The sequence below is a fragment of the Saccostrea echinata genome, unplaced genomic scaffold (genome assembly GCF_033153115.1).
Source record: "Saccostrea echinata isolate AGI-Se365-2 ecotype Australia unplaced genomic scaffold, CSIRO_AGI_Sech_v1 ptg000030l, whole genome shotgun sequence".
Classification (NCBI taxonomy): domain Eukaryota; kingdom Metazoa; phylum Mollusca; class Bivalvia; order Ostreida; family Ostreidae; genus Saccostrea; species Saccostrea echinata.
Genome location: NW_026889779.1, coordinates 19,606,080 through 19,631,877, shown reverse-complemented (window position 1 = coordinate 19,631,877; position 25,798 = coordinate 19,606,080). Strand labels below are relative to the sequence as shown.

At 33.9% G+C, this 25,798-nt stretch overlaps 1 protein-coding gene across 1 annotated transcript; it reads left to right on the top strand.

The window, feature by feature from the left end:
• Window positions 1–18,713: 18,713 nt before the first annotated feature.
• Window positions 18,714–25,582, top strand: LOC133196506 (exosome complex component RRP41-like). The gene is made up of 3 exons (XM_061332384.1): window positions 18,714–18,906; window positions 24,314–24,520; window positions 24,633–25,582. Exons 1-3 carry the CDS (start codon window positions 18,736–18,738, stop codon window positions 24,990–24,992), a joined length of 738 nt encoding a protein of 245 aa, XP_061188368.1. The 5' UTR covers window positions 18,714–18,735; the 3' UTR covers window positions 24,993–25,582.
• Window positions 25,583–25,798: the final 216 nt, after the last annotated feature.

Genomic DNA, 25,798 nt, shown 5'->3' with positions numbered 1-25,798 from the left:
CATGTCTACGCAAAAAGCAAAATCCATAGGCGCAACGTCCATGCGATAAGCGGGGTATTGGGGTGTCTCAAGAGTTGATCATCAAAAGTCAATTCTTCCATTCTTATTAAGCTACTACCATTTGAACACTTTGTTACTAAATACGTGTAGGCAATTCCCAGCAGCATCTAGAACATTTTAGTCTCTTTCGGGTATTTTCCAGTCTGCACACGTACATATTTTTTTTTAATAGCATGGTGCTCCAAGATGTTCAATGACGTTGCCATTCTTGACTTTGATTTTACGCATTGGTCATCTATAATTAGCGATAAAACAGTCATGACCCCTCCAATTTAATGCAACAATAGAACTTTTCTAATAACCCTCGTATGTTCAAATCAAAATAACACAGTAATTGACACTGAAATACTTATCATGGTCAGATTCCATTTTAATATTAATACATTACAGCTTTATGTCAAATATTTTTATCAAATGGAGATAAAAGATATAAAATAAAAAAAATCGTATTCATTTAGGCCTAACATGAATTTTTTAAGAAAGTATTGAGGAATAAAACAGATGTGTACTGTACATAATATTCTTTAAGGACATACGCAACGTACCTTACCTGCTAATAATTTTTCAAGATATTCTTAATTTAATTTTTTAGTGCCATCAGATGTTCATAGACAAAAAATCAGCATGCATTACCAGGGGTTTTGAAAAGATATCTATTGATGAAAATTCTTGTATAATTCAAAGAAAAATATACAAAAATTACTAAACATATACATGTATACTAGATGTTTTGTTTATCCAAACTTGTTTTAGAAGAAGTGTACAATAGCATATATAGACAAAAAAAATGTAGCACATAGTTCCTTTTAAGTATTGGAACTCTTCAACTCCAAGGAAAAAGACAATAAAGTTCAAACTATGTTACGTATGTCCTTAAACGGCACAGTTATTGAAAAAAGGGGGATAGGCCCATATCTATGAAAGAGGTTTGACCATATCTATGGTCAACTTATACAACTTTTATCTCCAAACTGATACCTTCTGGGTAAATATAATAAATAAAATACCTACATACAATGTGATAAAGGTCACAGGAAGTTCAAGTTTTCAGACAAGGATTCTCCGAAATTTAAATTTAGTTCCCTTATCAACCAATCATATAGTTTGTTTGGTTCTAGTTGTTCAGGTAAATTGCATGTGCTTTATAAATATATACGAGGATCGTTCAATAAATAATGCAAAAGGTCGTCTAAAAATAGGAAAAGCATGTAAAGCAGATTCGTAATACTTTCAATCCCTCAAAGCATTCCCTGTTAAACATTTACACATGTCTAAAGAAACCTCAGCATACTCATCTTTAGGGATACCCTAAAGGCACTGATGAATAGCTTTTTCCATGATATTCCTGAAATTGTAAAATCTTCCTTTGATTTCTTCCATGTGTTTTTGGAAGAAAAAGATCTCACAATGGCTGAGATCTAGCGAATATGAGGGATGCCCAAGCTCTGTAAACCTTCCTTTCTTCAAAATTTTATTTGTTTCTCTAAGCTTATTTGTGGCAGCGTTTTCAGGTGCAGAAAAATACTCTGGGGACCTGTATTTGGGCTTGCTTTGCAGGAAATCTGCTTAACTTTTCTGAGTGAAATTTTAACATAAAAGTTACCATTGATAGTTCTTCCTTTGGCTGTATGTACATGTTTTACTGGACCTCTTGAATAAAAAAAATTCATAAAACATATTTGGAGCCCTTGCTTCTCTTTGCAATGATAGGACGACAGCTTTCTCTTTGATTCCACATTTTATTCTTGATCTTCCTTTTCGGCTATAAAAAGTACACCCATGTTTCGTCATCCATCACTCAAGTTTATCAAATCTTCTTTTTTGTAAAAATTGTTTATTTTTAAATAGACCATTGGCACATTTAACGTGTGTTTTCTCTGAGGCATTTGTAAAGAAATAAGGCACCCATCTGATAAAATTATTGTTAGATTTATTTCATTTGTCAGAACTCTATAAACTGTTATGACGATGAAATGTTTCGTATTTTAGCAAAGTCTATCAATGGACATTTGGCATTTTCAGACATCATGTTGCTCACAGCATCGATATTTTTTTGTGCCCCTACAGATTTCGATTGTCCAGTTTGATTGCGATCAATTCGAATTGTCAATTTCTTCTGAATTTTCGAATCCATCTAAAAACTATACAGCCTGAAACACTAGTCTTTCCACGTATAAAATCATATATTTTTAATATGGATTATTCAGCTATTTATGTAATCACAGGAGTTCTCAATTTTATCAATAAAGTCAATAAAAATCACTCGATTGACCAAGCCATGAACTATGCGTTAGAACAGTTCGCTATATGCTAACGCATAGCTCATGGCTTGGTCAATCGAGTGATTTTTATTGACCTTATTGATAAAATTGCGAACTCCTGTGATGTAATAAAACAGCTGATAAAGCACGGTTTTCACATACATGTACGCACTCATTTTCATCTTCTTGGCAGAGATCATTTTTAAACATTTTTACAGTACAGTGTAGTCATGGTAATGACCATGTTTATACTTTAAAAGTGAATTCCTTTGCGACAACAATAGGAAAAAGCATGGGGTTTTCTGTGATTAAGAGTTCTTTAATACAACTTTTCAACTGTAAAAAAATACAATTAAATACTTCTACATTTATTATGATAAACGGTATGTTGCATTACTTACTGAATGACCCTCGTATACATGTAGTCAGAGACGTATAATTTGTCAGTGGTTTTTATCATGTTTATATGTCTCTGTTCTAGTTCATGAATTCTGCTCACAGGCACTTGTTGGTAAAAATAAGTAGGGGATGCCCCGTATACGAAACAAGTGCCCAAGTGCCTGTGATTCTGCTGTTGAAAAACAATAAACAACTAGAGCAGAGCTCGTTGCAAAGCAACGAGTAGGCCTTCCGTTGGAGCTGCGAACAGGAAGAAGTGACCTTGAGTCAAGGTCATGCCACATTTTAAGGTTATAAGCAATCTTGTAAGGGGTATCAACTTGCAATGTCTCACCAGTAGAAAGACAGTTAAGGAATGTTGTTTCTCCGTTGATGACCTTGAACTCGTTCAAATGACCTTGCATCAAACCATGACACACTCTGGTTATAAGAAAACCCCATCTATATGTTACCGACTCGACAAGTTAACACATGTTCTTTCAGACCATTCATCCAGTCAAAACATTCTTTCCTTAGTGACCCTAAATTTAATCAACATGGCCGTAGGAACCGAGGGGGCCGTGCCCCCAATAATTTTGCCGATATATAGATTACTATAGTAGACATAGATACTATAGCTTGTGCCACCTCAATAAAAAGTCTGATAACCTTCTTCTTTTTTTTTTTTTTTTTTTTTTTTGCTTGTCAAGGAATTTTTGGTATAGTTGGTGACCTTTTTTTTTTTTGCTTGTCAAGAAATTTATGGTAGTAGTGCCCCCTCAACTGTCAACTGAAAATGTATGGCTGTGCCCCCCCCCCAAAAAAAAAAAAACTGAATTTGCTTCCTATGGGCCTGATCAAGGCAATGATACACTCTGTATGATATCAGCGATACCCTTTTGTGTGTTTCGGACTTGACAAGTTCACAGTTTGCATTTTTTGCATGATAGTGAGGGAGACATGAAGATTTCTTCGCCCATAAAAAATCATATTCCGCGAGGGCAACATGAAGATTTCTTCGCCCATGAAAAATCATACTCCCCGAAGGCAACACCCGAGGGAAATATGATTTTTCATTTGCGAAGAAATCTTTATGTCTCTATTATGCAATAAATTGTTTATAATACCGAATTAACCAAAATGCAGGAATTACAAAGGAGATCCAATGAATAAAGCAAACATGCATTTGATGAGAACGATATGAAAGAGATGTAAGTTACAGGTACACCAATAGCCTCGTTTCATTAAAAAAAAAAATCCTACGTGACAAGTTTGTGTGATCACACCAGTAACATTCAAACACCATTACATTTTTACACATTTAAATCGACACAATCAATCAACGATAATATGTTGACGGTGCGACCGTTGGGCGAGTGCATTGTTCACTTAATTTTAAGATCCGCCTCTTCAAACAGCACGAGACATTTGGAACGTCTAGACTGTGACGTCTCATGACGTATGTTAGCTGTACTTCCATAAACGAATTTTGAAAAGTGCAAACATTTTAACAAAGAATGTTTAATCTACTATCTGTATGCAATTCCATTAATGAAGGTGATTTTTTGGGGTGAATTTTTAGTTGTTGTTACCGCGCGAACGAAGTTAGCAGCGTTGCTATAAACAATCTAACTCCTCACTCGTTTAATTGTGACGTCACAATCGTGAAACACGACGTTTTGTTGCAGGGCAAACATGATGGACACGTGACTTTCTCGGCCTATCAAATTCTATTTTACTAGTGATTTTTCACTTGTAAGCTAGTTTTCACAGAGGTATAATAAACGTTTTTTTTAGACCATACATCGAAATAAATTATCATAATTTCTACAGTCGTAATTTATTAGTTTCAACTCACTGCTTTAAAGGATCATTGTAAATGTTTTATGCCCGATTTGGACACTGAACAACGTGTGATTTTTGAAACACTGATGCCCCCATATGGCATCTTATGGCAAAAGTTAAAGTTTCTCAAATGCAAGTCAAACTCCATGGTCAAGATCAAAAGATAAAAAAAAATGTTATTACCCAAATAAAGGTCTTGAACAAAGAATATACTGTGAAATATATACTAGTATGAAAGCCACAGCAGCAACAGTTTAAAAGTTATTTCCAAGGTTAATTTCTTTAAAAGGTCAAACTCCAAGGTCAAGGGATCATAATTGTTTGTACTTGAGGGAAGGTCTTAATTGTTACAAGGAATGCACATATGGTTTTAAAAAAGCCTTAGCACCAACTGTTCAAAAGTTAAAACCAAGGTTAAAGTTTTTCAAAAGTAGGACATACTCAAAGGTCAAGGTAAAATGGTCAAAATTAAAGGTATACAATGACAGGCCTTGTCACAAGAAAATTACCTATGTAGTATAAAAGCCCTAGTACTAGTCATTCAAAAGTTATTGTCAAGGCTAAAGTTGTTTAAAAGTTGGTCAAACTCCAAGATCAAGGTCAAATGGTCAAACATATTTATACCCAAGGAGGAGACTTATCACAAGGGATACAGATGTGAAGTATAAAAGCCATAGCACCAACTGTTCAAAAGTTTTGGCCAAGGTTATAGTTTGGTAAAATTTTACGAAAGAGGATCAAACTCCAAGTTCAAGGTCAAGAGGTCAAATATGTTGGTACCTGAAGGAAGTCCTTGTTACTAGGAATACACATAAGAAATATGAAAGCAGTAGTTCCAACCAATCAAATTTTATGGGCATAGTTTTTTGCGGACAAAGAGGCTAACACAGTCTAACAGACAAATAGACAGGTGGACAGGACAAAAACTGTATGCCCCCCCCCCGGATCTTCGATTACAATAGCATAAAAAAAATGTCGGCGTCTTTGGGTTTTCGCATTGGCCTTAAATCTGAAAATCCAAAGGATTACAAGGTGCATTACGATACGCTTTCACATCATGTTCTATAACCCAGAGCATATTGTCTGCAAAGATAAATATTTAATTCAGTATTTAATTAGCTATGCATAATTATCTATGTTGTTTTAAAAAGAAAATATAAAAAAAATATTTGTTTTATATTTTTCGATGTAGAGATATGCAGAAAATGTTTTCCTATTTTAAGTCCTATCGCAATACATATTTAAAAGAAAGTGTGTGTTGGAGGGGGGCATTACATTTTTGCTGGGATTCGCCTATGTATGACCGTAGAGAAACAAAGAGTGGGGAGGGTGCAAGCAGCAACTAAATCAAAATTTACATATTAAAACTACAGCAAAAGACTATTTTCAGAAGGTCTGCCCCCCCCCCCCGTACAATCCGTACAACGGACCTGTGAAAAAAATACTGATCCTACATTCAGAGTCCCAGGGCACCAGGAAAGAGTGGAAAAAAGAGAATATCGGTTTATTTCAGTCTATAAGTCGAATCAAAATATCTTTTCCTCAAGAGTCTTCTTTCTTTGAGTTCATCCCAGTGATCGTGTGATTTATTTCATTTATTTTACGTTCTGTACTGGACTTGGAAAATGAGGACATCTTTAGGTTCCTGAGCTGGCCTTGAAGCCCGCAGAACAGATTTTCTGCTTTATGATAAATTCAAGTGATATGTAATCCGGTATTAATTTTGTGTTGCTTTTTTTAATGTTAATTTCATCAAGAAATATGAAAAATTAATGTTTTAACTATACACAGTGAGGCATTTTTTGTGTGGAACGATTATCAAATGGGGTTTTTCACGATTTTTTCATATGGTACACATGATGAGTAAGTGCAATAAATATAATTTATGGAAAAAATGTCCAACAAGCCCCGGGGTTGAATATCGGGGGGGGGGGGGGGTCTGTCCACAAGTACCTTTTGTCAAGCCCGTAGAAAGCAATTTCAGTTTTTTTGGAGGGAGGGGGGCAAATAGAAATTTCCACAGGTACTTGTACTCGATTTTTTCCTATGGTACACATGATGAATAAGTGAAATAAATATAATTTGTGGAAAAAAATGTCCAACAAACATCGGGGTTGAATTTGGGGGGGGGGGGGATCCTGTCCACAAGTACCTGTGGAAATTTCTTGATACATAAACAGAATTTAAAAGCATGTGTAAGACATCAATTGAAGGGGAGAGGGCACGGCCGTAATTAAAAGTTACATAGAGACTAGGAAGGAATGAACTGTCATTAAATTTTGGTTAAGAACTATTACCTAAACTCTTCACTTTCACATTTTCAATTACAGATTCTTGTTTTTAAAAAGCTACACATGTACATTGATATGTATCTATTAGATGCATAAATTATGTTATTAATCATTTTATCTTAAAGGAAAAGTAAAAATCTCAATCAAACTTGTTCCGCATATTATGCTCTCTGATTCATTACTCAACAGATGCTTCATATACATAGACTGCAGACTGCAGGTGTGATAAATTCACTGCATGCAGCTCCAGCCTTAATTCCAACTTTGTTCCAAAATATTATTATTCAACGCGAAAAATTAGAATTAGCCGATAGAATATTTTGAATCACTTCGGAAATGCTGCCGTAACACCAGACTGAGTTCACAATATCGAGTGATTTTGATTGACAGGTGTAGCGCCGTTGTGCATGGATTTCGTGTAACTGCAGATTGTGGTTGAAAATAATAAACAAACAGATCTAAAGAAAAGATATTGTATACTGTACATATATTTGTTAAGAACCAGTTCATTCATGAAACGAATTTAGTCGTATTATGTGGGCCCATGTTAGATCATTTAGGGTATTCCGAATCACCCCGCATATCGCGACTCTCGGTAATTTACCTTACCGCTGTACCTCGCACGACACATGCACAGGTGTGACGACCAAACAGTCATTATTAGTAAGGTCTATACTTATTGCATACAACAAATAAAGAGGTAAACATAATGCGTTAACTAAAAGAATTAATTATTTTAATTCATTAACTTCCTACCCTTTTCGAAGAAAATGCCCGTGTAGAAACGTTGCATGGTATTTCTCATCGATGTCGTGGCGTTGTTGGTGGATGAAACATGGCATATAAGGTATCGATAGAACGGCAATTTTATAAGCTTTTGTGAGTATTATTTGTTTTTTATAACACCTCAAAAATATACTAGTTATGGCCGAATTTGTAGCCCCCTATAGTTTCGAACCACGTGTGTACATGCCCCTAGCAAAATAAATTGCACACGCTACATGTATACTTGTTATATGTCAGATTATTAATTTTTTTATAACATTGTTTTTCTTAAATGCAAGGGGTATGAAAGTAATGATTTGACAAAGCAAGAGCTATAATAAGACTATCCCGGGTCCCGGTATACACTTGATCAGTGTTGATCAATGTTGATATGTACGAGTACACGTATGCAGTGATATACGTCATTCTTGATAATCATGAAATCTAAACATTAGTTGGTTTAATTCCTTTTCACAATTTTTTTTATCATCATTATATCATTATTTGGTAGCCTACTCGTAGAATTATGACAGTTTAATGTTAATTATTTGCATTAAAAAAATCACATAGGTAAAAAAAAAATACATAATTATCATGATTATATTTACAGGACAACAATTTACAATCAGGTAATTTCAGAAAGTAAATATTCTGTTGGTATTTGCTTTTCTGCATGATCCGCCTCTGAGAACGCTGTTTTAAAGTGTGTCTACAGAAGGGGGGGGGGGGGCTTTAATAACTTAATAAAAAAAACCAACAACATTCAACAAGAAAATAATTCTTTTTATTTTTTGATACTTTTGGTAAACAATACCAACTAATTCATTAATTATAATGTTGTTATTTGACTGTTTTTAGCCATTTACCTGGTGATTCGAAATACCCGGAAGTGACCTGCAATACACTAAAAAGGTGATGTAAATATAACCCTGTCAAGGCCGCTGTATCGTAGATAGACTCGCCGTGTAATGTACATTTGATTTTTCATTGATTTGGCTTTCCTTTAATACCAACCAACCATTTATAAACTTGTTAATAAAATCGTTTACCGTCAAAATGTAAAAAGTGATTCGGAATACTCTAAATGTACTCGTTATAAAAACAACTCATTTTCAACTCAGTGGACCGATAATTTACTTCAAAATAAGCTATAGATCAATAAAATTGATTTCAGATTAACCAATATTTTGTTGCAAAGATAATGTAAAACAGAGACCGGGGATTTTGTATTTCTCTGTATTTTAAACACTCGATATGCGTACATTTGGGCGCTCTTGCATATACATGTACACTTGTACATTCGAATTCATGATCGTGCTTATAAAAAGAGCATGTTCTGTACTTGCATGCATGTATGTATGTATCCGTAAAACTTTTCGATTTTCCCGAAAATTCATCCTCAAAATGTCAATTAAGGTTCCGAAATCACATTTGAGGATGCCGAGAATTGAAAAAGTCACCTCCACTTACAATTATCATGCATGTGTACATGCAGTTTAAAACACGAGACAGAAAAATAAATTGTTGCAAACCGGTTAAGTCGGCAATTAAAATGCGTAAAACTTGAAATGAATAAATGCACGGGCGGTAAGGATTGATAAAAATAAGCGTGAGATAGAGTAAAATAAAATAATATGTAAGATTCGAAATGATTTCAAACCCAATTTTCCATTAATCGCTATGAGTACACAATGTATTTTAATACCGATATGACCCCGGCTCTCTGCGGCCACGTGTGCACGAAGACTGGGTTACAAAGCGACAGAGCAGAATGTAAACTGTGCTGTAAGAAGGCGTGAATTATTGTATGTTTAAAAGTATTATTTGATGTATATAGTTTAATATTTAATGAAAAATTAAATGAAGAAACAATTAAGAGACTGATAGTAAAAATTATACTTTACACAAGTATTAATACTTAATACTTCCATCACTAATTGCAATTATTTGCCTTAGCACCTTTTCAATTACAATTGAAATAGAATACAATTACACGGGACAGAGAAATAAATTGTTTGTTTGTTTGTTTTTTTTTAATCGTATTTCTGTGTCGACAGTGAACAGGCCGGTAAAAGCGATTAAAATTCGAAATGATTTTATGCACTAGTGTTTGAAATTAAGATTAAATCAAAGATGAGATTAAGTTATCTTAAAGATTCAATATAAATTTAAAAAACACAATGTTTCATTAGCTGTTGTTTCTACACGATGGATTTAAAACGTGATCACAGTTTTCACAGATATTTGTTTTGTTTACATGGTTTATGACCGCAGGTGGCTGGTCGATGGTGACCTCGGCAACGTGGGATCGCGGGTTGTGTTACATAACTAAAAACATTTAGGTGAACATGGAGAAATGCGTACTGTTAATGATCATTAATTATTCGATGCTTAAAGTTTAATATTACTTATATAGTTATATAGATACATTTAATTCCTTCCTTTATTTGAAGACGTGTTCCCTTTAAATCTAAATTAAAAAAGAAAAGAAAGTTGTAAAGAATAATTTATGAGTGAACCACAGAACACGTTTAAAACCTTATTTAGAAGAAAATTAGCATTAAATACAGTAGGGTATATAATTTATTGCAAGTTTGTTAAAGTTATACACATGAAGAGTTCCGATTTACTTGCCGAATGAAAACGCCTACCTTTTTACGGGACCTGCTTTTTACCTACATATTACGACATATTACGCAATACTCGAACAAAACAACATTTGTATGAGATCAATAAGGTGTTAAAGAACAACTTTAATTCCGAAAGCCATATCGAAATATTTACCGTTTTTGAGTTATAAAGCGAAAACTTTCAAGGGCTCTAGATCCCTAATTTTAGGGGCCAGCCCCTTTTAAATGATATCAAATGAAAGCTCTTGCTATTATGCACAACTTTTATTCTACATGTTTTAACAAAATATTTTTATTTTAAAGATATAAAGGAAAATATTTCAAAATTTCTGCTCTTTTCCGCGTTCTAACTTTTGACCCCTCTCTAGCGCCATTTTTAATGCAAAAATCAAAAAACAAAAACCGATGTGCACAACTTCAATGCTTCTTCTTTTCAATTTCAAAGGGTTTTGTGCTCCAATTATTACAGTCTCAGAGCCTTTGTCTGGAAACCAGAGGCATAAAAATTTCAATCAAAGGGGAATAACTCGTGAACAGAAGGTAATTTCCGAATTGTATTACAGTATTCTGAGAGTGTTTTGCAAAGTCTAAAAGCTCTGAAAATTTGAACAAAATCCGTTCAGAAATGAGGAAGATATGAAGCTTCAAAGTTGGCGTCTAGGAAAAAAAAAAAAGAATAATAAGAACTAGAGCAGAGCTCGTTGCAAAGCAACGAGTAGGTCTTCCGTTGGAGCTGCGAACAGGAAGAAGTGACCTTGAGTCAAGGTCATGCCACATTCTAAGGTTATAAGCAATCTTGTAAGGGGTATCAACTTGCAATGTCTCACCAGTAGAAAGACAGTTAAGGAATGTTGTTTCTCCGTTGATGACCTTGAACTCGTTCAAATGACCTTGCATCAAACCATGACACACTCTGGTTATAAGCAAACCCCATCTTTGTGTTACCGACTCGACAAGTTAACACATGTTCTTTCAGACCATTCATCCAGTCAAAACATTCTTTCCTTAGTGACCCTAAATTTAATCAACATGGCCGTAGGAACCGAGGGAGGGGGGGGGGGGTTCCCCCAATAATTTTGCCGATATATAGATTACTATAGTAGACATAGATACTATAGCTTGTGCCACCTCGATAGAAACATCTGATAACCTTCTTTTTTTTGCTTGTCAAGGAATTTTTGGTAGTTGGTGACCTTTTTTTTGCTTGTCAGGAAATTTATGGTAGTAGTGCCCCCTCAACTGTCAACTGAAAATGTATGGCTGTGCCCCCCCCCCCCAAAAAAAAAAAACCTCTGAATTTGCTTCCTATGGGCCTGATCAAGGCAATGATACACTCTGTATGATATCAGCGATACCCTTTTGTGTGTTTCGCAGTTGACAAGTTCACAGTTTGCATTTATTGCATGATAGTGAGGGAGACATGAAGATTTCTTCGCCCATAAAAAATCATATTCCCAGAGGGCAACTTGAAGATTTCTTCGCCCATGAAAAATCATACTCCCCGAAGGCAACGCCCGAGAGAAATATGATTTTTCATTTGCGAAGAAATCTTTATGTCTCCCTCACTATTATGCAATAAATTGTTTATAATACCGAATTAACCAAAATGCAGGAATTACAAAGGAGATCCAATGAATAAAGCAAACATGCATTTGATGAGAACGATATGAAAGAGATGTAAGTTACAGGTACACCAATAGCCTCGTTTCATTAAAAAAAAAAATCCTACGTGACAAGTTTGTGTGATCACACCAGTAACATTCAAACACCATTACATTTTTACACATTTAAATCGACACAATCAATCAACGATAATATGCTGACGGTGCGACCGTTGGGCGAGTGCATTGTTCACTTAATTTTAAGATCCACCTCTTCAAACAGCACGAGACATTTGGAACGTCTAGACTGTGACGTCTCATGACGTATGTTAGCTGTATTTCCATAAACGAATTTTGAAAAGTGCAAACATTTTAATAAAGAACGTTTAATCTAATATCTGTATGCAATTCCATTAATTAAGGTGATTTTTTGGGGTGAATTTTTAGTTGTTGTTACCGCGCGAACGAAGTTAGCAGCGTCGCTATAAACAATCTAACTCCTCACTCGTTTAATTGTGACGTCACAATCGTGAAACACGACGTTTTGTTGCAGGGCAAACATGATGGATACGTGACATTCTCGGCCAATCAAATTCTATTTTACTAGTGATTTTTCACTTGTAAGCTAGTTTTCACAGAGGTATAATAAACGTTTTTTTAGACCATACATCGAAATAAATTATCATAATTTCTATAGTCGTAATTTATTAGGTTCAACTCACTGCTTTAAAGGATCATTGTAAATGTTTTATGCCCAATTTGGATACTGAACAACATGTGATTTTTGAAACACTGATGCCCCCATATGGCATCTTATGGCAAAAGTTAAAAGTTTCTCAAATGCAAGTCAAACTCCATGGTCAAGATCAAAAGATAAAAAAAAAATGTTATTACCCAAATAAAGGTCTTGAACAAAGAATATACTGTGAAATATATACTTGTATGAAAGCCACAGCAGCAACAGTTTAAAAGTTATGGCCAAGGTTAATTTCTTTAAAAGGTCAAACTCCAAGGTCAAGGGAACATAATTGTTTGTACTTGAGGGAAGGTCTTAATTGTTACAAGGAATACACATGTGGTATTAAAAAAGCCTTAGCACCAACTGTTCAAAAGTTAAAACCAAGGTTAAAGTTTTTCAAAAGTAGGACATAATCAAAGGTCAAGGTAAAATGGTCAAAATTAAAGGTATACAATGACAGGCCTTGTCACAAGAAAATTACCTATGTAATATAAAAGCCCTAGTACTAGTCATTCAAAAGTTATTGTCAAGGCTAAAGTTGTTTAAAAGTTGGTCAAACTCCAAGGTCAAGGTCAAATGGTCAAACATATTTATACCCAAGGAGGAGACTTATCACAAGGGATACAGATGTGAAGTATAAAAGCCATAGCACCAACTGTTCAAAAGTTTTGGCCAAGGTTATAGTTTGGTAAAATTTTGCGAAAGAGGATCAAACTCCAAGTTCAAGGTCAAGAGGTCAAATATGTTGGTACCTGAAGGAAGTCCTTGTTACTAGGAATACACATAAGAAATATGAAAGCAGTAGTTCCAACCAATCAAATTTTATGGGCATAGTTAAAGTTTTTGCGGACAAAGAGGCTAACACAGTCTAACAGACAAATAGACAGGTGGACAGGACAAAAACTGTATGCCCCCCGGATCTTCGATTAGAGTAGCATAATAAAATGTCGGCGTCTTTAGGTTTTCGCATTGGCCTTAAATCTGAAAATCCAACGGATTACAAGGTGCATTACGATACGCTTTCACATCATGTTCTATAACCCAGAGCATATTGTCTGCAAAGATAAATATTTAATTCAGTATTTAATTAGCTATGCATAATTATCTATGTTGTTTTAAAAAGGAAATATAAAAAAAAATATTTATTTTATATTTTTCGATGTAGAGATATACAGAAAATGTTTTCCAATTTTAAGTCCTATCGCAATACACATTTAAAAAAAAGTGTGTGTTGGAGGGGGGGGGGTCATTACATTTTTGCTGGGATTCGCCTATGTATGATCGTAGAGAAACAAAGAGTGGGGAGGGTGCAAGCAGCAACTAAATCAAAATTTACATATTAAAACTACAACAAAAGACTATTTTCAGAAGGTCTGCCCCCCCCCCCCCCCGTACAATCCGTACAACGGACCTGTGAGAAAAATACTGATCCTACATTCAGAGTCCCAGGGCACCAGGAAAGAGTGGCAAAAAGAGAATATCGGTTTATTTCAGTCTATAAGTCGAATCAAAATATCTTTTCCTCAAGAGTCTTCTTTCTTTGAGTTCTTCACAGTGATCGTGTGATTTATTTCATTTAATTTACGTTCTGTACTGGACTTGGAAAATGAGGACATCTTTAGGTTCCTGAGCTGGCCTTGAAGCCCGCAGAACAGATTTTCTGCTTTATGATAAATTCAAGTGATATGTAATACGGTATTAATTTTGTGTTGATTTTATTAATGTTAATTTCATCAAGAAATATGAAAAATTAATGTTTTAACTATACATAGTGAGGCATTTTTTGTGTGGAACGATTATTTTGGGGTTTTCACGATTTTTTCATATGGTACACATGATGAGTAAGTGCAATAAATATAATTTGTGGGGTCTGTCCACAAGTACCTGTTGTCAAGCCCGTAGAAAACAATTACAGTTTTTTGGGAAGGGGGGGGGGGGCAAATAGAAATTTCCACAGGTACTTGTACTCGATTTTTTCCTATGGTACACATGATGAATAAGTGTAATAAATATAATTTGTGGAAAAAAATGTCCAACAAACATTGGGGTTGAATTTGGGGGGGGGGATCCTGTCCACAAGTACCTGTGGAAATTTCTTGATAAATAAACAGAATTTAAAAGCATGTATTAGACATCTTTTGAAGGGGAGAGGGCACGGCCGTAATTAAAAGTTATATAGAGACTAGGAAGGAATGAACTGTCATTAAATTTTGGTTAAGAACTATTACCTAAACTCTTCACTTTCACATTTTCAATTACAGATTCTTGTTTTTAAAAAGCTATACATGTACATTTATATGTATCTATAAGATGCATAAATTATGTTATTAATCATTTTATCTTAAAGGAAAAGTAAAAATCTCAATCAAACTTGTTCCGCATATTATGCTCTCTGATTCATTACTCAACAGATGCTTCATATACATGTAAGAAGGGAAGACTGCAGACTGCAGGTGTGATAAATTCACAGCATGCAGCTCCAGCCTTAATTCCAACTTTGTTCCAAAATATTATTATTCAACGCGAAAAATTAGAATTAGCCGATAGAATATTTTGAATCACTTCGGAAATGCTGCCGTAACACCAGACTGAGTTCACAATATCGAGTGATTTTGATTGACAGGTGTAGCGCCGTTGTGCATGGATTTCGTGTAACTATACATGTACTGCAGATTGTGGTTGAAAATAATAAACAAACAGATCTAAAGAAAAGATATTGTATACTATACATATATTTGTTAAGAACCAGTTCATTCATGAAACGAATTTAGTCGTATTATGTGGGCCCATGTTAGATTTGACAGGTTGATTTACTAGTAGAAATTCAATGGACCACCGTCATTTAGGGTATTCCGAATCACCCCGCACATCGCGACTCTCGGTAATTTACCTTACCGCTGTACCTCGCACGACACATGCACAGGTGTGACAACCAAACAGTCATTATTAGTAAGGTCTATACTTATTGCATACAACAAATAAAGAGGTAAACATAATGCGTTAACTAAAAGAATTAATTATTTTAATTCATTAACTTCCTATCCTTTTCGAAGAAAATGCCCGTGTAGAAACGTATTTCTCATCGATGTCGTGGCGTTGTTGGTGGATGAAACATGGCATATAAGGTATCGATAGAACGGCAATTTTATAAGCTTTTGTGAGTATTATTTGTTTTTTATAACACCTCAAAAATATACTAGTTATGGCCGCATTTGTAGCCCCCTACAGTTTCGAACCACGTGTGTACATGCCCCTAGCCAAATAAATTGCACACGCTACATGTATACTTGTTATATGTCAGATTATTATTTTTTTTATAACATTGTTTTTCTTAAATGCAAGGGGTATGAAAGTAATGATTTGACAAAGCAAGAGCTATAATAAGACTATCCCGGGTCCCGGTATACACTTGATCAGTGTTGATCAATGTTCATATGTACGAGTACACGTATGCAAATAATTCGATAGCTTTTGAAGATTTCAACATACATTTTTGTAACACGCATATTTGTAATAACCACTTTATATACAAAACAAAATTTCATTCTCTTATATGGTAATATGGACGTCGTAATAGATCTGACTGAATGCTTGACATGCCTGTTTCAAAAACGTTTCCTAAGTTATCTTAAGATATGCCTAAGTTATAACTTTAGAAGTTTCTAAGATTTATCACAGCTGTATCACGAAACAATCTTATCTAAAAAAAAATTTATAAGTCATTTCTTAAGTTGTGCCTTTAAGGACTAATAAAATAACATTCCCGCTCTATATACAACTCTCAGTATGGTATATATTTTTAGATTCAAAAAGAAAGGGTGCGAGGATTAGGGATTGCCCCCACTTTTAAAGGATTTGGACACAAGTATGCTTAACTTATGCGAAGTGTTTTGCTAGATCTAAGCATTCACAGACACACCCTTTCAAGCCATCTTCCCTTCCGAGCACACGATATTTGTATTTTAATTTTTAAACATTGTTCTAGGCGTTATACATTTACTTTATTTTGTTCTTATAAGGTATTTACATGTAAATAAAATTTTAAAATGAATGCTTCGTAGCGAACACATGCGAGTTTATATTTTTCAAACAATCTTTGCCAATTACTACACTGCATGTACATGCTAGTTGTTTGTGCGGTGCAGAGCAACAATGTATTTCAACATCGAGGTGCCCGCGGCTCTCTGTGGCCACGTGTATGTAAACGAGGACTGGACTACAACACTTAAAGACACAAAGCGGCAGAGACGGATGAAACTGTTTGCTATATTACAAAGACTTGAATTATAGTACATGTATATTTGAAGGAATTTTTATTTATGTTAATGTTTATTTAATTCTATAAATAATAAATGGACATTCACAAGAGTGGTGGTAAAAATAATATGTGCGTAGCATGCGTAGTAATTACAATTATTTACCGAAGCCCCCATTCAATTACAATTGCAGATGAATTAAAATACAACAACACGGGATAGAGCAATACTTTTTTTAAATGTATTGTTGCGTGAACAGACAAAAACAGCGATTAAAATTCAAAATGATTTTTATGCACCAGTGTTTGGAATTAAGATTATAAAAGATCGGTAAAGTAATCTTACTGATTCGATATAATTAAAAACATAACTTTCCATTAATTAATAGCTCTTTGTACAAAATTGACATTATACGCGATCACAAATACTAGCTTTGTTTATGGTCACAGGTGGCTAGTACACTGGTGACCTCGATCAACAGCGTGGGATTCGCGCGTTGGGTTACATAACTAAACATCGAGCTGAACATGGAGACCGTAATATGCATACAGCTAATGATCGTGAATTATTCAATGCATACAGTTTAAAATCACTTACAAAGTTTGTTGTAATAATAAACGTAGAAAGATAGATTTAATATTCTCCGCTTTTGAACACTATTAACCTAATTTAAAAAAGAAGAAAAGAAAGACTAGTTGTAATAAATAATTTAATAGTGAACCATAAACCACGTTTTAAACCTTATTAAAAAGAAAATTAACATTAAATACCGCAGGGTATATTATTGATAGCAAGTCTGTTTAAGTTATACACATGAAGAGGTCTAATTTCCTTGCCGAATGAAAAACGTTACCTGTTTACCTGGCCTGCTTTCTAATACGTATTACGCAATACCCATGGTATACTCGAACAAAAACAACATTTTCATTAGATCAAAAAGGTGTAAAAGAACAATTTTGTTCCCAAGATCCAGATCGAAATATTTACCGTTTTTGAGTTATAAAGCAAAAACTTTTAAGGGCCCAAGATCCCTAATCATAGGGGCCAGCCCCTTTTAAATAGTATAATATGAAAGCCCTTGCAATTATGCGCAACTTTTGTTCTACATGTCTTAACAAAATATTTCTAGTTTTCAAGATATAAAGGAAAATATGTCAAATTTTTTGCTGTTTTCCGCGTTCTAACTTTTGACCCCTCTCTAGCGCCATTTTTAATGCAAAAATCAAAAAACAAAAACCGATGTGCACAACTTCAATGCTTCCTCTTTTCAATTTCAAAGGGTTTTGTGCTCCAATTATAACCATTTCTGAGCCTTTGTCTGGAAATGGGAGGCATGCAAAATTCAATCAAAGGGGAATAACTCGTGAACAGAAGGTAATTTCCGAATTGTATTACGGTATTCTGACAGTGTTTTGTAAAGTCTAAAAGCTCTGAAAATTTGAACAAAATCTGTTTAAAAATGAGGAAGATATGAAGCGTCAAAGTTGGCGTCTAGGAAAAAAAAAAAAAAGAATAATCTTAATCATCACAATCAGTAGAAGGTCTTCCGTTGGAAACGGAAGACCTTAATAATCTTAACCATCAGAATCAGTAGAAGGTCTTCCGTTGGAAACGGAAGACCTTAATAATTTATTCGGAATTTAACGTGTACATGGCAGTAGGAACTGAGGTGGGTGGGGTGCGGATTGTTTGTTGTTCGTCAAGATTTTTACTTGGTTTACCCCCCCCCCCCTTCCACACACACACAACCAAACTGAAAATGTTTAGTTCCCCCCCCCCCCCCCAACCCCCTTTAAACTGAAATTTGCTCACAACATGTTTTTCGGATTCTTTATTTCCATCCGTATCCAATCTGTCCATTTTCATTTTAGCGTGAGAGAATGATTTCCCGTTGCGATTTCAAGCAAGCATGGCTGGCTTGGAGCTGCTCTCAGATCAAGGATTCCGAATAGATGGAAGAAGGGCGCATGAATTACGCAAAATTCAATGTAAGCTAGGAGTTTTTAGTCAAGCCGATGGTTCAGCATACGTAGAACAGGGAAATACTAAAGTTTTAGCTGCTGTTTACGGACCTCATGAGGTGATATTCATTTTAGCCATATATTCTTTACTTTAAACCACAGGCCCTTAGATCGCTTTAAAAAAAAAATAAGGTTTTAAAAAAAATAATGGTATGGAACTCCTTACATAGGGTACACACATTCGCCAATAAAATACTTTTAAATCAAATGTTCTAAAACTTTACTTTCTATTCATAACTATTCACATATAAACATTCTACGTTACTACCAAAGTTCTTCCCAAAATTCCATATACTTCCCGAGATATGCTGAAATCATATTCAAAAATTGACCTTATTTTTTACTCGACATTAGCTTGGGCCTCTGAATAGTAACACTAATTGTAAAGCGGGAACGACGGGACAAATTCTTCCTGGAATTTGTTCTATACTCTCTGAATATTTGTTTATTACAGGGTTGGCCAGGAAATACCAGTGATGGGAATTACCAGTGGTAAATACCGGTATTTCCCGTCCCGGGAAATACTAAAAATTTTCTCTAACTGGGAAATACAAAGTTTAAGTTTTTTTTTATTTCTTTAATTCATTCAATCTTATACAAAATTCAAAAATAAAATAAACATAAAAACAGAAGATGAATAATAAGGAATATATCTTAATTGCAATTTAACATATTCAGTATGTATCACTACTCCAGGTCGCATACCCATAAGCATTCTGAAACATTTCCCTGGCTGTATAAAACTGAAGTTTTCCAATTCAAGTTTCTTTTCATTTTTGTAAAATTATTAAGTTTATTAATTATAAATTCAAGAACCAAAAAAACTTGTTATAATCCTTTTATAAACACTGTAGTTATTACAAACAATCATGTTGTTTTAACAAATTGCTATGGACAGTTTTGTGCTCCTGTTTTGAGAGATAATTACCTTGAGTAGAACTGAAAGGCTTCTTCTTCATGCTCTTAGGTTTGATATTTATGCCATGCTCTACATTTAAGAATTTTCTTAGATCCTTCTTTAGTTACATAAAAAACCTAAATGGGATCTTAATGGGTTCATTTCATGGACCTTTTAATTTAGATTACATCTGACTCAAGTATGAAACAAATGACACTCAATACTGGTATATGAATATACTATGATTATATAAAATGAATTACTTGGAAACCAGAATTTTTTTTTAAATCAGGGACAGTGATACCAGGTGGATGTCTTAGCCAATAAGGTGTACTACATGTCAATATGAATGAAATATGTAGCTATTTCTTATTTCCCAGTATTTCCCGGGAAATACCAGTAATTCCCGGTAATTACCAGTATTTCCCACCGTCCTGGGAAATATGAGTATTTCCCAGTTTTTTGCCAACCCTGGTTTATTAGCACTCAGTCTCTACAAAATTTTATCTGATTTGATCATATGGTCTTACTAAGTAACCACCAACATTTTAGCGGTACAATTTTTAAAAATTAAAAGGTATATTATACATTCCGGGAAAATTTCGTTCAATCATAGTTCTTTTTACATTAATAAACAACATGGCTGTGAAGTTGTTGAAGCAAACATTTTTTAAAAAAAATTTTCGCGAATAGAATTATTACTGACTTGAGTTAACCTTTCGATCTGGAGTACAAAATCAACTTTAAAATGTTGAAAGATTGTGCAAATACTACGCAGCTGTTCGCTGCTGTTCAAATACCGTCTGTATACATGTGAATATCAAAGGCCCAAGCTAATGTCGATTAAAAAAAAAAGTAGGTGAATTTTGGAATTGATTTCACCATATCTAGGGAAGTACACGGAATTTCGGAATGAACTTTGGTTAGTAATGTAGTGTAATGATTATATATGAATACAAATGAATAGTAAGCAAAACTTCAGAGCATTCGATTTAAAAGTATTTTATTAGCGAAAGTGGGTACCCTATGTAAGGAGTTCCATACCTTTATCTTTTTTAAACACCCCAATTTTTAAAGTCGGATTTAAGCGATCCAAATGCCTGTGCTTTAAACATATTTTCTTGTCGAACAAATCAATAAGGATTGGGCAACATGCAGGCAAAGCCTATGCACACTCTCTCCTTGTACAACAGGTCAAGACAAAGACAATAAATAATAATACATGTACTTGCACATGACAATAGACATGCTAATAATAAAAAATAAAGATTCACAATTAGTCATTCTTTATACATATATGTATGATGTAGACTGATTATGACTTATTTATGTCCCCAAAGTTTGCAGTCCACTTTGCTCTAAAAGTTGAAAAATGAACCAGTTCTTAAACACATGTATTTTTTTAAAAAGGAAAACCCTGTAGAATTCTTATAGAACTCTGACCAGAACAGGTCAGGTGAATGTGATATACATGTAATAATAGTGATGGGTATCGCCAAAAATTTCGTATCGCAATATATCATGATTTTTTTCCCAAAATATGATAATATCATGATATTTTTACCAGCAATTTTAACAATAAATTTAAATGAATATTCATCAAATGATTATTTTTTCCTAAAAATATGCTGGAAAAACATAACTTCACTCTTCTCATTTTTTTTTATTTACGAGGGGTTATCGAAAAGTTCGCAAACTATCTCTATATTTAAAAAACCACAATTCACATCAGAATGAAATTTGCCACACATATACTTATACAAATGTTCTATAAATAGCAGATGTTATGTGATGTTTTGCTCCGTGTTTGTGATGTCACAATGTGAAAATGACGTCTATATGTAGATGACTTGTGACAAAAAATGGTTGACTCAGTTGTACTCGAGCAACGAACGGCTGTAAAGTTTTCCATATATCTAGGAAATTCCTTTGCAGTAACATATAATAATTTGTACAAGATTTATGAAGACCAAATACTTGCCAGAAGTTCAATCATCAGTTGGATTGATTGTTTTATTGAAGGAAGGGAGATGTTAAAAAGATGTTTGTTCTGTTGCCCAGTGAATGCAAGCTGGTGGAGAGATGTATCCATAGTTGAGCAATTTGTTATGAAAGATCGCCAAGTTACAGTTAGAAAAATAGTTGAATATCTTAACAAAAATATAGTTATTAAATCCCTAAAATATTGTTTACTTTAAGATTTAAACATATCAGATATGATATAAAGAAGGCGCCTATGCTTTATCCACATTGGATAAACGATGCTCCCAAGACAGAGGACACAGGTTTTGATGGTCACCATGCTCATTCTGGGAAAGGATATCCTTATATCCATCCATCTTATTGTCGAGATTTAGCCATTTCTGACAAATGGACTATTCTTGTTATAAAAAATAACTTTCATGGTAAGAAATATAAGACTCGGAAAAATCTTGAAGTTTCTGTGAACACTGCAGAACGCTATGGAGTATGTCACGTGACCACCTGGATCACGTGATTCGCGCATGGGCAGAATGGTGTCAGATGTACATTAAAATCGGAGAGGACTACTTTAAAAAATAATAAACACTGAAACCTTATTTTATTTCTTTTATGTAAGCAATTCAGTTAGTTCCCCAACTTTTTGATCACCCCTCGTACATAATATCAAGCTATTTTGGATGCTAGGATGCTGTTCTTTTACCATTTTCAACACTTTTTACACTTCCTGTAATTGTAATTTGAAAGATTGAACAAATAAATGAATAATTTCTTGAATTCTTAACTATGTACCTAAATACTGGTATCTTAGTCTCCGTATTACGATATGTATCACGCAATTAAAAATCATGATATACCTGTAAAATCGCACATCCCTATGTAATAACCTGTTTGGGATACATAACACGTTCTGTACTCTTATTTATACTCTTCCAGGATAAAAGTGTATGCAAGTCAGTAATAAGAACACACAAAAAAACTTTCTATGAGTAGAAAATGTTAAGTTTTTCATTAGTTTACTTTAAATTTTAATTTTAATCACCACTCACAAGAGCCCACTTTTCAATAGAACAAGAACACTATGAAATTTACACCAATTCAATTTTCTATGAATGCAGATTTTATTAAAGCTGAATATTGTAGAATTATGTAGGTAAATTAAGGTCCTCAATGTCTGCTTTATTTTGAGGTAGGAATCTTAGACTTAATAACCCTCTATGCACTAAGTAAGTCAGTTTTAATTAAATGTCTCTTTTGCTATCAAATATTTCAGAATAAAACCTTAATGTATCTATCAAAAAATTATTCAAGATTTGTTATTTGTTAGCACTGTTTTTACTCCTTATGTTAGTAGTAATTATGTTTATTTAAAAAATCAGTGCATGCCCCTGATAGGCCATATTTCCAAGAATTTGCCGATTTTCGTGGTTGTTTACTTAATATTTAAATTATTCTATAATTATTGTGTGCTTTAAAATTTATTAAAAGTCCATTCTGATGCACAAAAAGAACTAGGGCTGTGTATTCTGGTACTGAGCAAAAGAATTGATACGATATGATACAATATTTTGCAATGCGATATCCGATATATTGGATTCTTTAACAAGTCTATCAAAAAAGTCTTATAAATCATTTAATGCATGAATTTTATAAAAACTAATTGTTTTATAATCCATTCCGAAGGTCTTCTCTCACTGTCTCTACAAATTTCACTTCAAATTCAAACTTTTCATGACTGTAAAACAACATGTTAAAATAAAGTTGTTTATGTATTTTGTAATACATGTATTTATCTAAGATGTGCTATCTCCTGAATGATTATATAATTATTGATCAAATTTAATTCAAAACAGTGAAAATATAGCCTTTGGTGATTGAAATTCAAAACTTTTTTACAAAATTATGAGAAAATCTGCCTGTCCGATACATATTGGAAGTCATTTTTTCGATATGATACATTCATAAATATCGACACGTATAGATATATTGATACAGCCATAAAAAGAACAGATTATATCAATCAGAAAACAACCTTTTTCTTGAGAAAAAACGTAGTTTGAAAAACTTAAGGTGGTGTATGTGAAGTTTTGGGTAAATACCAGGTAAACATGGAGCTGAAGGAGTTGCCTATTCCGTTAGTATATAGGTCCCTGAAAGATGTAAAATAAAATAAGGTGAAGTCTACAGTGTATTGCTCAATTTGTATTCTATTCAAGCTAATTACCATAACATTTTAATATGCCAAGAAAAATTAATTAAATTCTTTAATTGATTGAATTTTCTCCATTTGAGTTAACAAAAGTGACTTCTGTTCATCTATACTTCATTGTCTTTAAACATTTTTCCTGGGGATAAATGTCAGGTACCTTATATTGAAAATTAAATTGATTAGCTCAATATTTACACCTTTATACAATATAAGCATTTTGCCTAAGTGTAGAGAGGGTCCTTAAAAAAATATTTTGTATTCTTTTGTGGATGGAACTTTTGTATATAGTTACACATGTAGTTTACTTCTTTGATTAACTATTGTTCTGTAAATTTGGCTGTAATTGAAAATCAAATGACCTCTTATACCTTTTCCATAGATTCGAGGAAGTCGAGGTAAACTTCTGCAGGATAAAGTACTTGTCAACTGTCAATTCAGTATGGCAACATTCAGCACAAGTGAACGTAAAAGACGACCAAGAGGGGATCGAAAATCTCAAGAAATGACAATGCATCTACAGCAAACATTCAATGCTGCTATCTTAACCAATCTCCATCCCAGATCTCAAATTGATATCTTTGTTGAGGTAAGAATATTTTCCTGGATAATAAATAGATCTTGTACAATGAAAAACTTTAATAATAAAATGGATATAAAAACTTTTATGATTTTAATATTTCAACTGTACAATACTTAAGGTACTACAGTCTGATGGAGGGAATTATTGTGCCAGTGTGAATGCTGCTACGCTAGCTGTAATTGATGCTGGAATCCCCATGAAAGACTATGTCTGTGCTTGCTCAGCAAGTTATCTAGGTGACAGTCCAATTGTTGACATTAATTATTTAGAGGAATCTTCGGGAAGTCCCGAAATTATAGTGGCTGTTCTTCCTAAGTCGGAACAGATTGTTTTTCTCGAGATGAATGGCCGTCTTCATGAAGATAATTTGAGTAAAGTGGTGGACATGGCCGTGAAAGGCTGTAAAGATGTGTACGGAGTGCTGGACAGGACTGTCAGGGAACACGTCAGTGAAGTTGGTACCTCACTGGAAACTTAACAAGTATCTGCTAGTGGATATATAGACATTTCAGATGAAAGATACATATAGGAGAATCCATAATAAATGCAAGCACACAATGTTCATAAAAAAATTTTCCATGTTACAAGTATGATGGATATACAGTGGAGTCTCATTAATTTGGATGTCAACGTTTCACATTCTGGACGAAATACATGTATGTGGTGAACAGAATTAACATTTATATGTACCAATTAGAAAAGATTTGTTTCAGTAATCCAGATGCTTCGTTTATCCGGTCAGATGATTTTCTTGGGAATACAGGTGTCCAGATTAATAAGGCTTAACTGTACCAGTTAATGTGGACAGTGAGTTTCCATATAATGGAAAGCTGGATTAGGCAAAAATAAATGTACCTGTATAGGATTTCCACCTTTTTTGTACTTTTTCAATTGATTTAAAAATGTATAAAACAGTAGAGCTATGGAGTCAGAAAATATCAAATACTGGGGAAAATTTAACATTTGGAAAAAAAAATGTTGATTGGGAAACCATAAACAGAGATTTTTTGTGGTTGTATCTTCTGTGGAAAAATATTCATGGTGAATAATTAAAATAACAATATTGTGTATGTGTGTTTTTTTTTGTGTACATCATGTACCTGTTACTTTGTACATTTGAATATTGTGATTCATGTCCGTGCTCTTCTGAGCCAAAGTCAACATTTCTTTTTACTTATAAATCTAGAATTCCTATACAGACCATATACATGTAGTGTCCAGTCATTGCCCAGTTATTTCTTCATTATATTCCTGAAGCCAGATATGAATACAATATTTTATTTT

What these genes read in the sequence shown, in the direction of transcription:
- LOC133196506 (XM_061332384.1), top strand. Translation starts at nt 18,736, where the DNA reads ATGGCTGGCTTGGAGCTGCTCTCAGATCAAGGATTCCGAATAGATGGA. An exon ending in CTGTTTACGGACCTCATGAG is followed by an intron (nt 18,907 to 24,313) that starts GTGATATTCATT and finishes CCTTTTCCATAG; the next exon opens with ATTCGAGGAAGTCGAGGTAA. An exon ending in AAATTGATATCTTTGTTGAG is followed by an intron (nt 24,521 to 24,632) that starts GTAAGAATATTT and finishes ACAATACTTAAG; the next exon opens with GTACTACAGTCTGATGGAGG.